The 16,632-nt window shown below is 39.4% G+C and overlaps 1 protein-coding gene across 1 annotated transcript in view; it reads left to right on the forward strand.

Moving 5' to 3' along the window:
- The first annotated feature begins 6,012 nt into the window (after positions 1-6,012).
- The window catches only part of LOC136440766 (BAI1-associated protein 3-like), a 68,701-nt gene continuing 58,081 nt past the window's right edge, over positions 6,013-16,632 (forward strand). The window contains exon 1 of the mRNA XM_066436867.1: positions 6,013-6,355. Within this exon, the coding sequence (XP_066292964.1) occupies positions 6,210-6,355 (146 nt within the window). The 5' untranslated portion in view covers positions 6,013-6,209. The remainder of the gene's footprint in view (positions 6,356-16,632) is intronic.

Genomic DNA, 16,632 nt, shown 5'->3' on the forward strand with positions numbered 1-16,632 from the left:
ATTCTAACACATCTTTACCTCGACTATTTTACCCACCCGTGCCCTCCCTGAATTTCCTTCTACGCATGCCTTACGATATCGCGACCGTTTCGGCTACGCCACCACTCATGCAGCCCTTAGCGGCGCCCCTGACAAGCAACTTCGGGCGCTAGGGAAGAGGCATTCCGGTCATACATACGACCTTAGACTCTAACGTGTGAACCATGTGGTGTTAAATCAAGCGTTTGCGTAGCAGCCCTTTGTAATATATTAGTGTAGAAAGCTAGGATGAATTTTGTTTTCTAGTGTGTAAACGGTATGGTGTGGAAGGCGCTAGGTACATATCGTACCATTACCGTGTAAAATTAGTGTAACATTCTATTCCAATGTACCCTCAGTCAGAGCCAACACCAGACCATTCTCTTGTCAATGTATCGATGCAGAATTCTCCTTAATCGAGTATCATTTCCTTGAATTGCCCTTGCAATCAGGACATTCAAGCGTACTACATGCATATTACGTTTCTCCTGTAATCACCGTAACTAAAGCACAAGCTCATATGCCGGTCCGTATTCTGTATTATTGGTATCAAATATGCCTGAAACTTACTGCATTCCGCTTTATGTTTCCACTCTGCCTTAGTTCATAGGTTGCCTATTTTCCCTTATCTGTCCGTACCTAACAGTAGTTAGTTTGTATTCGATATTACATTGTTACTTGTTACTCCGTGGAGATGTTACTCCATATTATATGGTTACTTGTTACCCCGTTGAGTTGCGACTCCTGTTAATGGCCAACTCAGGGTCTCCTTTTATATGTCTCACATTATTTCGTCTATATTCGATGTTATATTGTTACTTGTTACTCCCGAGTTGTACAATCATTATAGGATACGTTGGAATCGTGTACAATCATTATAGGATACGTTACATTATAGAATACGTTAGAATCGTGTACAATCATCATAGGATACGTTAGAATCGTATGGCATTCTTCCGATACAAGAGTGTCGCGTTAGAAATTGTAGAATGCGATGCATTTTCTTCAGCTGTCAAGAAATATGCAGAATTGATATCACTAATAGTTTGAACAGATTTTATAAAGACTAATAATGAGTACGACACGTCTACTCGTACGATTACTTTTCTCATCGACGCAGTACTTCATTATGGGCACTCCTTCTATTCTATTCCAGTTGCACAGAATTGGTGGACCTCATCGTCTCTCATGTTTGGTCCGTAACAGAAAGATTCCTCTTATTGTACCATATATTGACCTTTTTTTAATTTTTTTTTTTATCTCATCCCCATGCCTGGTGACCCCCGAGCCTCTCGGGCAAGACAACCGGACCCCTCGCCAGACGACAACGTCTTTTACCCCTCGCCAGACGACACCGTCTACTACATCTGACAGATCATCGGTCCGATGCCAAGAAACCCCGCGGCTTTCCTCAAAGCGTACACACCACCTCTACTAAATCAGCGCACCCTTGGATACCCAGTCAACGACTGATTCACCAGGGCACTCTCAGACTGCTGGGCCCACCTCACCTGGATCCTCACATCCCGCTCTCATATCCGACGTACCCAAGGACAATTTGATATTTGCAGCCTAAAGTACTTAAGTCTTGTACATTACTTTCCCGCTCGACTGATAGTATCAAGAAGGCCCTGTCACCACCTTGGCTGTTCCGATCCAACATATCTACATTCAATAGACAAAATTATGACATCTGACGCTGTGAGAGAAGTGTGCGGGTTGCCTCTTCAATTACAGTGTCAGACGCGCATGATTCTACCCCCGCGGTCAATTTCATTCTCCCCCAGTATCATTTAAGTGCGTTTTGTTGTTCTACTCATTATATTAATACATATGATATCTGCTACTCATTATACTGCTACATATGATATCTGTTACTCATTATACTACTACATACGATATCTGTTACTCGTTATGCTACTACATACGATATCTGTTACTCGTTATACTACTACATATGATATCTGTTACTCATTATACTACTACATATGATATCTGTTACTCATTATACTACTACGTATGATATCTGTTACTCACTAGTCACTATACTACTACATATGATATCTGCATGTGGAGAAGTGTGCAGTTGCCTCTTTCTCTGGGTCGCGGGGTTCCCAGGTCCCTTCATACGTAGGTTGAATATTGGTTTTGGCTTAGCTCATCATTGCATTAACGTACAACTCTGACCTCTACCACTTGTGCAATGCCATGATACTACAATACAACTCTCATAATATACCAGTCCTCTATCGGTTGCACACGTGTAATACCGTTATACGCTAATTACAACACAAAACCTGGAGAATATTTCTTCTGTGCTTCTATGTAATATGAACTGATTAGTTTGGCTTCGACCCCCTATATGCCCTCCACGATTGTCGGGCTCAAATGTATACTGTGTACCTACTGATACACTGTGATTTGCAAGCTATGGTGCGAGCGTTGCCTCCCAAACTATGCTCTGAGAATGAACATGTTACTGTTATACCCAGGTATGAACAGTGTATCTTTTATTTTGCCAGCCCCGTTCCGGGCCTTGGTTTCATGATTCGCTCCGTTTATGAGCGCTGCTATGCTTTGAGCTACGACCCGTGTTTTTCTTCCCCTAGCCGAAGTTTTTAATTTTATTTATACGAGCCCTGATTTGGGCGCTAGTATTTATGCAACGCTCCGTCTACGAGCGCTGTTTTGCTCAGCTACGAGCAGTGTTTTACGCTCTGTTTTGAGCGCTGTTATTTGCTCAGCTACGAGCAGTGTTTTACGCTCTGTTTTGAGCGCTGTTATTTGCTCAGCTACGAGCAGTGTTTTACGCTCTGTTTTGAGCGCTGTTATTTGCTCAGCTACGAGCAGTGTTTTACGCTCTGTTTTGAGCGCTGTTATTTGCTCAGCTACGAGCAGTGTTTTACGCTCTGTTTTGAGCGCTGTTATTTGCTCAGCTACGAGCAGTGTTTTACGCTCTGTTTTGAGCGCTGTTATTTGCTCAGCTACGAGCAGTGTTTTACGCTCTGTTTTGAGCGCTGTTATTTTACTGCCACGCAGTCCTACAAGTGGCGTGTTGTCGCCCTCCTGGTTTTAATGCAGTGCAGCTACGAGCGGCGTGTTTTCGCCCTCCTAATTGTAATGCTGTGCAGCTGTATATGGCGTGTTTTCGCCCTACCGGTTTCAATGCAGTGTAACTATGAGTGGCGTGTTTTCGCCCTCCTGGTTTTAATGCAGTGCAGCTATGAGCGGCGTGTTTTCGCCCTCCTAATTGTAATGCTGTGCAGCTATAAGTGGCGTGTTCTCGCCCTACTCGTTCAATGCAGTGCAGTTATGAGTGGCGTGTTTTCGCCCTCCTGGTCTTAATGCAGTGCAGCTATGAGCGGCGTGTTTTCACCCTCCTAATTGTAATGCTGTGCAGCTATAAGTGGCGTGTTTTTCGCCCTCCTTGTTTACATGACGCAGCCATGAGCGGCGTGTTATCGCCCTCCTGCTTTTACTGCGCCATTCTAGCCTTAATTTCTGGGCGCTACTGACACAACGTGTCTGTTTACGAGTATTGTTACTGTTGTACTTAGTACGAGCATACACCTTTCCAGTCTTTTGACCTCTTCCTTTATACAGTGCTCAGGTGTACTAGCGTACCTACGGTCCGTCCTGTTGATTTTTACCGTAATGCTATGTCCTGTTTGACATACAAAATTTCCAGTATCCAGGAACTGCTCTCTTTTGTTAAATGTTCTCCATTTTCTTTGCCCTAAGAATTGCTATCGAAGAGGGCTCCTCATGTTTGCTCTGGTTATTGAGCCCAGCACCCACGTGCCGTTTTCTATCCAGTAATAGCCAAAACTTTCTGTGCAATCGACGTAAATATCTATGCCGCCCGATACGCCGGGCAAACTTGTAATTCAGTATGCTTCCCGCTTTAGACGTTCAAATGGTGTTCAATGTAAACCACTGGTTAGTGCCAACCGAAAGCTACTCAAGCTGTTTTGAATATATAGTTACGTATATATATATATATATATATACGAGCATTAATGTACTTACTCATTTCTCCTACGGCTTTAGTTATTTCTTTTAACTATGTCTCCTTTGACTTCCAACTGGTTCATATTCGATAATATATTGTTACTTATTACTCCTTTGAGTTGTGCTCCTGCTAATGGCCTACTCGGTGTGTATAATACTCATTGTATGTCTTAAGACCTTAAGCTACTAAAGATCCCTTGTATTACATATGTAAAGTGTAACGCTATATTTCGCAACTGATGAATTTGTAATTTTGAAGGTCAGTTTCTATCCTTATATAACCTATGCGAATCAGATTTAACTCTTTCTTTAGCTTTACACGTTGCATTTAATATTTTGACACCATTTCTCTTACCAGGATTCTGTCATGTTTTTATCCCTGTGTCCTTACGCATGCCATTTTCAATACATGACTCTGCTTTTCCTATCATGTGTCTACTTAGCGTTGGTGGTTCTGGATTGACATGTAGTAATTTGATAATAGTTTTGCATATGTCCATTATTGGCCAATGTCACGAGCACGTATAAGATCGATGCGTACCACTCAGTTGATAGGTAAATCCCATGGGATTTACCATAAGTGAACGTGGAGTTGTGAGCACAGTTTGCTATCATCTACACATGTCATGTGCCAAGTTCAAGTTCAAGTTGATGTACTTATCCATTATGTAATTAAATGTTTGTTTTCCCGCCAAACAACATACCCTCTCTGCATCATGTTTTGTCTCAAATTATTAAGCCGAGATACCGGTGAAGAGTAAAATGATTTTTGGCAGCGCGCAGCCAAAATGCTCTTTTGGGATGCGAATGAATCGTAAAAGCCTGGAACGCTATGATATCATTTATCAGAATTTGACAAACACAAACAAAGATACCATTACTGATAGCAGCAACAGTCTACAATCTATACGGCATCAATCAAATGATGGCGATGGGTAGTTCACCGGCTATAGTGTTGAGATAGTTACGATACAGTGCATATTACAGTCTTACCCCTGGGCTGTGTAACGTTTTGAGTGCTTGACGATTGTTTCCCGCCCACATGCATGATATGATGGCATGGAGTAGCACACACTAGTCACCAAGCAGGGACTCATACATGCATATATTTAAATCCATAGTCCGATCAGGAATAAGATCGCATACACAAAAACTATACAAATGGTATTCGTGGGTGGTTTTTTCTAGTCATGGTATAAAGTTGTTGGATTTTGGTATAAGAGGGAGTGTATAACCGTTCTCTAAAATAGCCTTCTATGTACAAATGTTGAATGCACAATTACACAGTTAGGGAGAGAATACATTTTACGTTGCTACCCTAACTCCCTCGTAAAAGGTAGTCTATCAGACTACTAAACTACGCCGGCTATAGAGAACATATTTGCCAAGGGAGTTTGGCCACCATAGGGTTTCATTTGCAAGAGATGTACATGTTAACCTTACCGCGGACTGACTCTCCTAGCCAATTGTTCCTTTTTTGCCGAATTCTACGATCCAAACTCCCATGGGAAGGCCTGGTGGAGGCTACCAAAAAAAGGATGGTTGATAGGTTTTTGGTCAAAAGGACATACATCATATTGATAGCATATTTAATAAATCGACGGATTATGTTACACCGCACTGTGTGCTTTATGTTTCAATGTTACACAAAGTTGGCAATTTATCATTAAAAGCAGAAAATCGATTTCCCTCACCTTTTTGACGTTTGGCCTATGTGTAGTCAGAATTTTGATATTAACGTCTGAAAGTTCGGACACCGGCAGAGGGTTACATTTTGGCATCCATAGAAGCATCTCTCTTATCATCTAACTTTATCATCATTCTTGAAATAAAAATGTGTAAACCATAGATATATCGTCCTGACCGCGAAACATTCTACTATTACTTGTATTCATTTTGCCATATCATACTCCTTGCTTTGCAAGCGTTGTTCCAAAAAGCTGCCACCCTACCCACCCCTTCGTCGCTTTGGACGATTCCATAGACTTCCGGGTTCTGGGATTCGATCGAGCGAACGGGAGTCACACAGAGACAGACCGAGCAAGGGGAGACACCAGCTTTCCACTTGTTGCAGAGCGGCGGCGCCTTCTCGACAAGCCTGTTGATCAGCACATTCCACGCAAGTTCAAAGAATAGAATCAGCTTAAATCCAGTGTTTACAGTTTTAAAGAGCCAGCAAAATGTCAGTTAGGCCTCGACAGGTGCCTGAAGCGGGACCCAAGGGGCGTAGCCCGGCCAAGTCCCGTTCGGCGTCTGGGAAGAAGAAACCCCGCAAGAAGACAGTAGATGACCACGTTGAATTCACCAGAGAACAGAGTAACCACAAGTAAGGCCATGTCTACTACGTGTGTGAGCTTTGTTGGTTGGGTGTGCTCAGTAACGAACGTTGCCATGTGTACACTGTACAAGTGTTGCACCGTTGTGTCAACAAGATTGCAAGGTGCGAGGAAATATTCCTCGTGCCCAGCGACAGCCGCGCGTAGGTTTCTCACGGTGTGTACATCTAAAGTTGTCACATTTACCCCTGACGATTGCATCAAAATTAGAACTTTCTTGCGATGTAGATTTTACTGTAACAGTAACTGCACTTATCATTACATACTATACAAGTCAGAGGTGTTTGCTTATTTGACCTTCCAGTGCAGTGTGCCAGTGTTTCTGTATTGCGTGTCACTCAAAGATGATGTCGTGACTGAAGAAATAGCCTGTCATTTACATCTTGACACATTGGTCTTGGGATGCGTGCTGACACAATGAAGAGCTTTTTGATATCCATGTGCAGAGAACATGTTGCCATTTGCGCTTTCGAGAGAATCATGAGTTCTTCTCACTTTCTGGTGGCATATTGACGTCATTGCAAGGCCAACTGACATTGACGAGGAAGTAAATACCAACATGTAGTGGGAGCTGGTAGTGATTACCATATTTGAACTTCAGAACATAAAATGAAATAAAAGGCAACTTAAAGAAAATTTAACAAAAGCCATTGGGAAGCATTTCACATTTCACATCAAATCATTCAACTTCTGCAATGTGTTTTTATGGTGTCTAGACTTTTCAATGGTCCTTTGTTTTTCAAAACAAACCTTTGGTATGACGACAACACACAGACTGTCAAACACCACAGCATTTTTGGCTTGCTGTGTGTGACATGAACGGTAACTTCACTTGTATGAGGGTCTGCATTCCTTTTCTATAAGGTGTAACAAGCTATTCTATTTCACTGTTAACCATAGCTGACCCGTAAATATCCAACATAAGTGTTGTTGGTAACTTATTCGTGAAGCGTAATTGGTCGATTTAATTCTACTTTATTTCTTATCCTGAGTTCAACATGAAGCGTTATAGACAAATTATTTGTATCACAAAGTTTAATGCCATATTGCCCAAATGTCACAACAGAGTGTCCGGTTGTGTCAGTTTTCACAGACCAGTTTTGCCAGACATCCCAAGCATACAATGGAACGATCAATGAAATCATTCCCATAAATCAGTCACAATAACAAGTCAATTTACCGTTAAGGTTCCTGGCCATCATAAATCTACCGCCAGGATCCCCCTATGTAGACACTCTTATACTGCTGGATTCTTCATGCCTTCTCTTCTGAAATCAATTAGGCTTTCTGGGAGACTGAATCTTTGAATGACCATTAAAAGCGTGACTTGGAAATAGTTTTGTTGTTCAGTGTGAATAGAGTCAGGCCTGACAAAAGAGCCTGCTGGCGAAACATTCGTCGGAGTAGAATTGATAGGCTGGAAAATGTTTACATGACTGCAGGACTGACAGATTGCTGAAATATTCATGCCACTGCCTCTTGACTGAAGACATCATTCAGATGGCTTGTAGCTCGCAATTCATTTTGCTGTCAATACACGTCATGACTGGTATCATACTGGTCGCACAAGTCAGAACTTTGATTTAGCTTGAAACAACTACCGGTAATGCAGTAATGGATGGCCCCACTGCCAGGGCATTATGATTATACTTTTCCTACAGAAAACCTCTATTGCAGTGGCTATGATTTACAGATCAGTGTGTCACCTGGAAAGTCAATCATATGGTGAATTGGGTTGTTGCCATTGGCAATGGTGAGTCTTTTAAGTGCCAAGCTTGAGGCTTTTCTAGAATGCAGGAAATGAGTTTGGTGTTGTAGTGCAGTGCTCTTGGCAAGATTGCTCGTCAGACCACTGCTCTATCATGCATTGATTATGCATCACTGAACCAGTCTTGACCCACGCGGTGAAGTTCAGATTGGATGGTACCGGGCACACGCAGTTCTTCGCATTTCTTGCTTACTTGATTACCTTGGAGATAATTGTATGACATTTACACTCACGCCTGGCATACATACAGGGACAGGGAAGCAAATGAAATGGAGACATGTAATTCGCTAGCTGGCTAAGCTCTGATCTTCAAATACAGCCTGAGGTTTTAATGTTTGACTGACAGTGTTTACATCCCAGTGTGTTATGTGTGTTTTACTAAACCAGAAGGGAATGAAGCGACCTCAAGACTTATTTCTCTACAAGATACAATCATATTCCACCCCATGAGTCCAACATTTTGATCTGCTGTAGCGCGTCCTATGGGAACATTGGGGAGCACTCAGTGTACAGTCAATAACTAGATAAGATCTCATCCTTTTGAAGCAGCGTGACATTTGAAATTACGACCATTCAGACTTTTCTGTGATAAACGTATGTCAATAAATAATCCCAATAATAATGCAGTATATCCTTTATGGGACTGTTGACAGTGCTTTATGGCGGCAGAGATGGAATATTAATTTTAGAAATCCACAGAAAAGTTTTAAAGTGGTATCTTGGAGTTGATTTCACCTCTTGACATAAAGATACTGTATGAGAACCTAGATGCTGAAGTTCTCTGCATATTGCGGTATTTGAATATAACTTTATTGCAGATTTAACTTCTTTTTTTGATGTTAGTTTTCTAGACTTAGTTTGCTGTTATGAAACGTATGCCAAAGAAGTATACAGTAATGTATTCTCAAAACTATGGCAATTTCTCAAAACTTTCCAGTGGCGAAAATTGTTATTATTCATTTTTTGTCATTTTTTTCTTCATGGGAAAGCATTCAGCTGTTAATTGCTAAATTAATTCCACTAGCAGAGATATTGGGATTAACCTTTCTGTCCTATAGATTCTACACTTGTGTACACCTCTAATATTTTGGTTGCTATGTTTTGTCATTGGTTCAGGTTAATTCATATCAATATATACATGTACCAACACATGTTGCCATGGTAGAATATTCCCCTCAGAAGAAGCATAAGAGAGATGTTCTAAACTGCATGCATCAAGATATAGTAATATCTTTTCAGCCATAACATTCCAGGCGAAAGCCACAGACTACTTTTGCCTTGTCACTAGTTTTAACACTGTATGCTATTACTATAACAGTGTAATCAATAAACATTTTTCCTAAGTGGAACAAGTTAAATTGTCACTACTCAAACACTCTCAATTACTCATTAACTATATAATTACATGTATTTCATTTATTTTAAGGGAAAGACAGCATACGCTATTGTAAAGTCATGCAGTTCACTGCAGAAATCTTATGACTGATAACAGAAAACTATGAATTGTTCTTGATCTTTGAAGGTATTTGCATGATATATGTAACTTCTTTGCATGTGTATGGAACTTAAACCAAATACTAAATATTCAACCATAAAAAGACTTTTCAATCCACTATAAAATTGAAGCTGTCAGCCCACATTCAGAAACATTTTATATTTTTGTTCATGATGTTTCAAGGCACTTTAAAGCTTTGCTGACATTTCCAATAAGATCATGAAGTCCTCTTAAGTTCTTATCTAGAAGCACAGATGGCCTATAGCCCCAAGCCAAACACTGCCAGCAGGCAAATACCTTTGTCTCTATGCAAACTGCTCCATAGCTTATTGCTAGATTGTATTAGTCATAGCACTGTCCACTGGGTGTACAGTTATATATAGCTCCTCACATGGTTTTTCAAAGATTTATGAGTGCATACACATGTAGGTGTTAAAAGGCAGTAAATGCTTGATTCCCTGGTTTGACAAGTTTTATTGGAGGTGTTTATCACCACTGGCCCTGACGATTTAATGTACTGTATGGGGTCATCTTTTTGTCATGTGTACTCAATAGGTTTACACAACCCTGAAAACACCCTCTGAAAACAAACTCAGGGATGTTGTTAAAGTAGAATGACTACCATCTACAGCACTGTATTTTTACCATTAGGTGACGATATGCACAAGACTATTTTTGTCTAATGTCCAGGATGTAATCGTCTCCTACAAGGCCACTTCAAAAGTCTTGGGCTGTTAATAAACAATCAGAAGAAGGCTGAACAATTTCATTTCAGTCTCCTCTTGTATGTTCTCTTCTACAGAGAATGCAGTAATGGTGTACATAGTACTACATGTAGGTGAGTGACCGCATTACAGAATGTGACAAGTGAAGCTGGATGGCTGTACAAGTAGTGGCAGAAATCTCAGTGGCTTGTACCACATGGACCCACTTCAAGTAAGCTTTTGAAAATGATGAATGTCCCTTTCTCAGTAACTGTTATGGCTGGAAGAGTTCATTCATGGTAAAACTAAAAGTATTAATAATTAAAAGGGCCTGCTGATGCATACACAATGTAGGACATGGAGCATTTGATGCAGTTGCCAATAAGTGTTAACTGTTACATTAGACTCTTACATGTGAGGTTCCAGGTGGCTTATCCATAGAGTCATGTTGCGACTGCATCATTTTGCCCTGGGTGTATTAGTACGGTAATTAAATATAACAATATAAATTAACAGAATATGTTTCTATGTGGAAAGTAATTTAGTTTGGAACTTGTTTATTCAACTGGCACTATTGTATAATGCAAGACTAATTTTTGAGTTAGAGATGTAATCTTTTATACTACACAATTACTATGATTGCAATATGAAGCTTGAAGCAAATTGCTGCTACAATGTTATTGTTTACACATCCCTGGTTGCCACTCCCTGACAGCTAAGATGACAATCTCCTCCCACTTAAGTTACCAGGCCTTATCTGTGATTGCATTCAGTGATCTGTACTGTTTGCTCTTGTCTCTACCATCTGATTACATGAGGTGGATTTTGAGAATGGACCTTTGGCCTGCTATGGATGTACTGTAACTGTAGCACTTTTAAAACTTTGTTTCTTCTTTTCCTCTTTCTTCTTCCATAGCCAACAATGTAATGATACCAATTTTCATACTTCCTTCAAGTTTAGAAATTCTATTTCTTATATGATACTGAGTTTCTCACTGCGGTTTATTGTTATTCTGGTTTCTATAAATTGGGGTAATGATGTACAATATGTGTGCACCGTCATGCATCAGGGACTAGTATGTGTTCGGTGAGTAGAGATAGGGACAGGGTTGAGTCATGCAATGTCATGTACAATTCAAAACAGCCATGTCCTTGCCCTTTAATGTTTACAAAAAATTTGGATTCATGCTTCAATACAAAACAGATTATCTATTAATAAATGGAAGTCGGCTTTATATACTAATCTATCAGCGGAATGATATGATTGACTTAACCCCTGATCCTGTTTCCTAAAAATGGTTGTAATGATAAATGACTTGCTGCACTTTAATTTATTTTTAAAACATAACTTGTTATCTTTTGTAAGAACATTAAATAAAAGGGGAAAAAAATGTTTTTGTGAAGGATGGTTTATCATTGAACAGCTATGACAATATTGTACTTTTGATGAATAATTGTGCCATAGTCTGCTGAACTCAAACAGTTTTGTGTCAGGTTCTTCCATGACATTTGAGTTCAGAAAGCGTACACAGTAGCCTTGCTATGTCAAAGACTGATAAGAATTATGTTGACAGCAACTGAAGAAATTTAAATTCCAACAGAAACATCTGGTAATCGTAATGGCATAGTTAGCCATTACACAGAGTGCTTAGCTGTTAGACAGGCCATTTAGATCCGCAGTCTTAAAAGCAGAGATTTACAAAACTGCCCACTATAGCTGTAATGGCCAGCTATTATTGCTCCAACGGAGTAGACCAACTCCAGCGAAACAAGTGCCTGAAGACGTAAACTTGGAATGTAAAGTAGTCATGAAAAGTGATTTACGTGACTGTAAATATACAGGCTGGCCTTGGGGAAGAGTATAAAGGTGGAAAATTAATGTAAATAAATTGTATTCTTTCCCTTGGTTAGTGTGAGATTTGAGCATGTCAGGTCCTGAAACTACAGACGACCTCTTATCATCTACAACCTGTAGCAAGAAAAGTACTTGTGAGCTGCTTTGAAAGCTAAAAATGTACCTGTGATTTGAAATTTCGTTGTCCTACAATCCAGATTTCAAAAGTACTAGAGTTGTGACAAGTGATTCATTAATGGTGATTCTATAAGAAGCATTGAGGGATAGCATTCAGGTTTCAGTCTTTCTTGTCCAAGATATATTAACTGGTTTTAGATGACAAGCTACCTTTTAGTTTTACTAGCCTGGGTAGTATACAACTGAACATACAAACTAACAAGGTTTTTTTCGCCTGGTTGCAAAAAGCAAAAATTTGCCACCAAAAATAGCCATTTAATATCATAGTGAAAAATGAATAAGGATAAAAAGAAAGATTTCCAAACAACACAGCAAATGTCTTTTAATGGCATTTCTTGAGTGAACATAGGACTGGTGTAACATTTACTGACTTTTATTTTTGACCCATCCATAATTGAATGAGTTTCAATGGATACAGCTACAATAATAAAAATCTATTGTGTTTTGTGAAGTGGAAATAATCAAGTCATTGACCTAATTCCACCAATGCACTGACCTCATTTAATCAATCAAAAATTCATGAAAATATCAATTATTGATAGGCAATAAGCTTTTAACACTAAGATGCTCAATAGAGATTTTGCAGGATAAATCAAAGTGGATCTAAGCTGACATCTGATTCCTCTAATATGTAGGAATTATTTATGGCAAAGCTGATTTGGTTAAACTTCTTATCATGTTTTACAAGTTTTTGGGAACATGACGTACATTTACAATCATGTATTAAGTAATGGCCACATGGCCAGGCTTATCAACTGTTTGGTGATGTCATTTTGCATAGAATTCTAAAAAAACAAGTGGTAATATCTTACAAAATCATTACCCACTGTTAGTGAGTTCTAAGGAAATGAGAAACGGTACTTATTCCCATGACAGTACGTTGCAGCTTGCATTTATCCAGCATTTACTTGTAATGACTTTGAAAACTGACATACTATGACGTTCTTTGAGCATCGGCCTGGAGGTTATGGCTCATTCTATATATATGTTTAGTCTCAGTCATACTAGCAGTCTTTTCACTGAAAACTTCTCACACTTGGTTTTATGTTTGCAGTAAATACGTCTAGCAGCTTTCCATTAGTGAAAGGTCACCCCACTCTCCTCCTGAGGTACCATTACAGAAGAACTAATGGACGCTGATGACTTTTTTCAATGGAAAATGGCAGTGGAGGACTTTCAGTGATATCTCAGTTGCGTTTGAAAATTGAATGCAAAATGGAGAGGCCGTGAGATATGGTGTAAAGGAGCACATGGTGAACATGTAGACCTGAAATGAATATTTCTGTGCCACAAGTTAATTTTTCAAAAAGATGTATAGGATACTAAGGAAGTCAATGGTTTTCTGATCAAGTGAGGTCTAGCTCCAAGTTCAAAAATCACTGATGATTTCTACAAACATGTTTCAAATAAAGATAGAAGGTGACATTTTTTATTTATTTGAAATCACTGTGTGGTGTCAGTCCAAATGCAGGAAAACGTTCTTAAATTTTCCCAATACTAACATATTTGACTTTTCTTCTTGTGCTAGAACGTATAGATTATGAAGTTTGGTCATCGTCTTTCAGAAGAGACATAAAATGGGTGTCCCTTGTTCAAGGAGGTGCCTCGAGCACGTTAAAGGGGAAGGGCTAGCAACCCCTTCCTGTAACAATATACCCAGCTACTGATACAGCAAGAAAACTTGCTTGCCTAAACGCAACTAGGCACTACAAGGGTCTGAACAAACACATGCTCCAGAGCTTAATCAGAGTTGGCAAGTTCTATCTTCTTTACAAGATAAAGAGTTCTATCTCGGGAAAGGGTTTCTAAGTGGATATTGCGGCGGAAATACAGTACCCTTTACCCCCCAAGGACACTTTAAAGACTGCCCTGGGTGCCCAGACATTCCCTGTTTGATGACTTCCCAGAACGAGTTCAGGACTGTCTCCTTTGTAATCCTATATCCACCCCATCCTGTCCATCACCAGAACATAAGGCTTTCTAGTGCTTAAAGGAGACTTAGGGTAATAGAATCTTTGCTCTATGTCACACCGATGGTGGTAAGGATGGGATCTGAAACATCTGAGCTCTAAGAAAAAAATAACTGTATAAATTATATGTCTCTACTGCTACAGTATGACTCATTCTGAAAGGTGCACATTTTCAACTTTTGAAGTGTAGTGGTTTAGAAGGTCAGTACATGCACTTGAAATCTGTAAGCATTTGCATTGATAATTTGAAGAAGCAGAAATACAAAGAAGTGAGGCTGCAATTGCAAACCCACGTTTTTTTACAGCATAGATCAAAATTCTTTGCTGCAGACAAACTTAGTTTTTTTCACAAGCTACTTTCCCAATTTCAGCATGTCTGGTAAAGATGGCCGTAAATTTAGGTTACCTGTGTCTGTCCATTCTATGTCTGGCTGTCATGATAACAAATTTTACAACATCACCGATATTCACCTGCACTATATAATACCAACATCTTTACTTATCATGTGGCAACCAAGATGGATGGAACACGCATGCACTGATATGATGAAAGCAGGGCCTGCAATTCATTTTTGAGAATAGGTGCACTGGTGCACTAAACCTAAAATTCAGGTTTACAGGAAGAACTTTGGGTGTACAACATAAGATAAGGTAGAATGTCAGCAAACCCTATTGCCTTTCTTACAAACCTCAGTCTGAAATTCTATAGCTATCTTCAAAATTTGACAAAGTACAACAGATATATTGCTTTTTCTGATACTTAAATTTCAAGAATATTCTGTATACTATTGTGCAATAGTAACTCTACCCTATAGCCTAAAAAGAATATCTTATAGGTACACCAACAGTGAAAAATTTTGTGCAAAAGTGCACATGCACCCAGTATTTTGAGCCCTGTTAAAGTGATGCCTACCATTACTATTGTCTGAGTTGCTGTTACCATTTGGAAACCTGGGAGAGAAAATCCATGAGAGGACACTGCAAACCTGAGATACTGGTCAGGAAAGCTCCCCGTGAATACCTGCTCACAGTTTTTGCCATGGGCACATCCTAGCATAGATTGTACAGCTGTGAACTAGTCTCTTGAGACTTGCGATGATTCAAGAGGAAATGTTGCCACTTCCTTTGATTCTGTAGACGCCACTTTCAATGTTGGAAGGAATTTTCCTATCAGAGTGAGAAATGTGGAGCTTAAGCAACACCTTGCGTTATGAAATTTATACAAAGCTATGCATTTTTATACAATGATATGTTTCTTAGATAGTCTCCCCCGTTACAATGTGCAGAGAAACTGAAGATACCTGTACTCGTTATTTATACTGTACTCATCGAATGTATTTATACAGTATCGGACTGATATATATCATGTGTATAGAATTTATTTTTCAGAAACCCATGTACATGAATTTCTAGCTGGGCTTCAAGAGAAAAATGTGTAGATAATACTTTTCAGTTGATAGTACTCGTGAAAGGGAGTACATTTCAGAGGCATTGATTGGCTGTTAAACTGTGAGATTTCATCACACAAAATGTTATAGAAATCCTTCATATTCTCATTCTAGAATTGGAACAGATAAGAATATAGGGCTAACTTACTCTTATTTGGAAATATATATTGGAACAGTTCATCTTATGCACACTTGTTATGAATACACAAGTATGGAATATGCACAGCTAGGTTAGATAGTCTAAGCACTTGCCGTAAGAATACAAAAGGCCTTTGCATAGTTAGGTAAGATAGCTGGAAAACTACATATTAAAATACAAAAAAATACAAAATCATCATCTACCTACATGTACATCACATAATTTTTTTACCTTGTTTTTGGACAGACAAGGCAATGCACTCAAGTTTTTCATAACTTATTTCAACAGTGCCACGTATACCCATTTTTACACCTGGTTGGAGTGATGAAAGTGCCTTTCCCAAGGGCACAACATCGGTGGTGTCAGGAAGTTTGAACCCGGGACCGCTAGGTTCTGGGCCGAACACCCTGCCGTTACGCCACGCAACATTAGCTGAATTGGGGCTATTTGTTGGATTCATGTTTAAAACGCAGTGAAATACTGCAATATCTATTCATTAAGCTATTTTTATTTCCTTTGTGGGAGCCTGGGAAAGTGAATCATATATTTAGCCAGATGTCACTCCAGGGGTGCAACTGCCGACAAGAACAAGTCTAATGACATTTCTATAGAATACTTTTTGTGTTAGTACTCAATTTGGTATGTATTCAAGGGCTATGTCACAGGATTTTTCAACATTTAAACAATACAAAAAGATTGTCTCTGGAGTTG

Source organism: Branchiostoma lanceolatum, chromosome 8, assembly GCF_035083965.1.
Source record: "Branchiostoma lanceolatum isolate klBraLanc5 chromosome 8, klBraLanc5.hap2, whole genome shotgun sequence".
Taxonomy (NCBI): domain Eukaryota; kingdom Metazoa; phylum Chordata; class Leptocardii; order Amphioxiformes; family Branchiostomatidae; genus Branchiostoma; species Branchiostoma lanceolatum.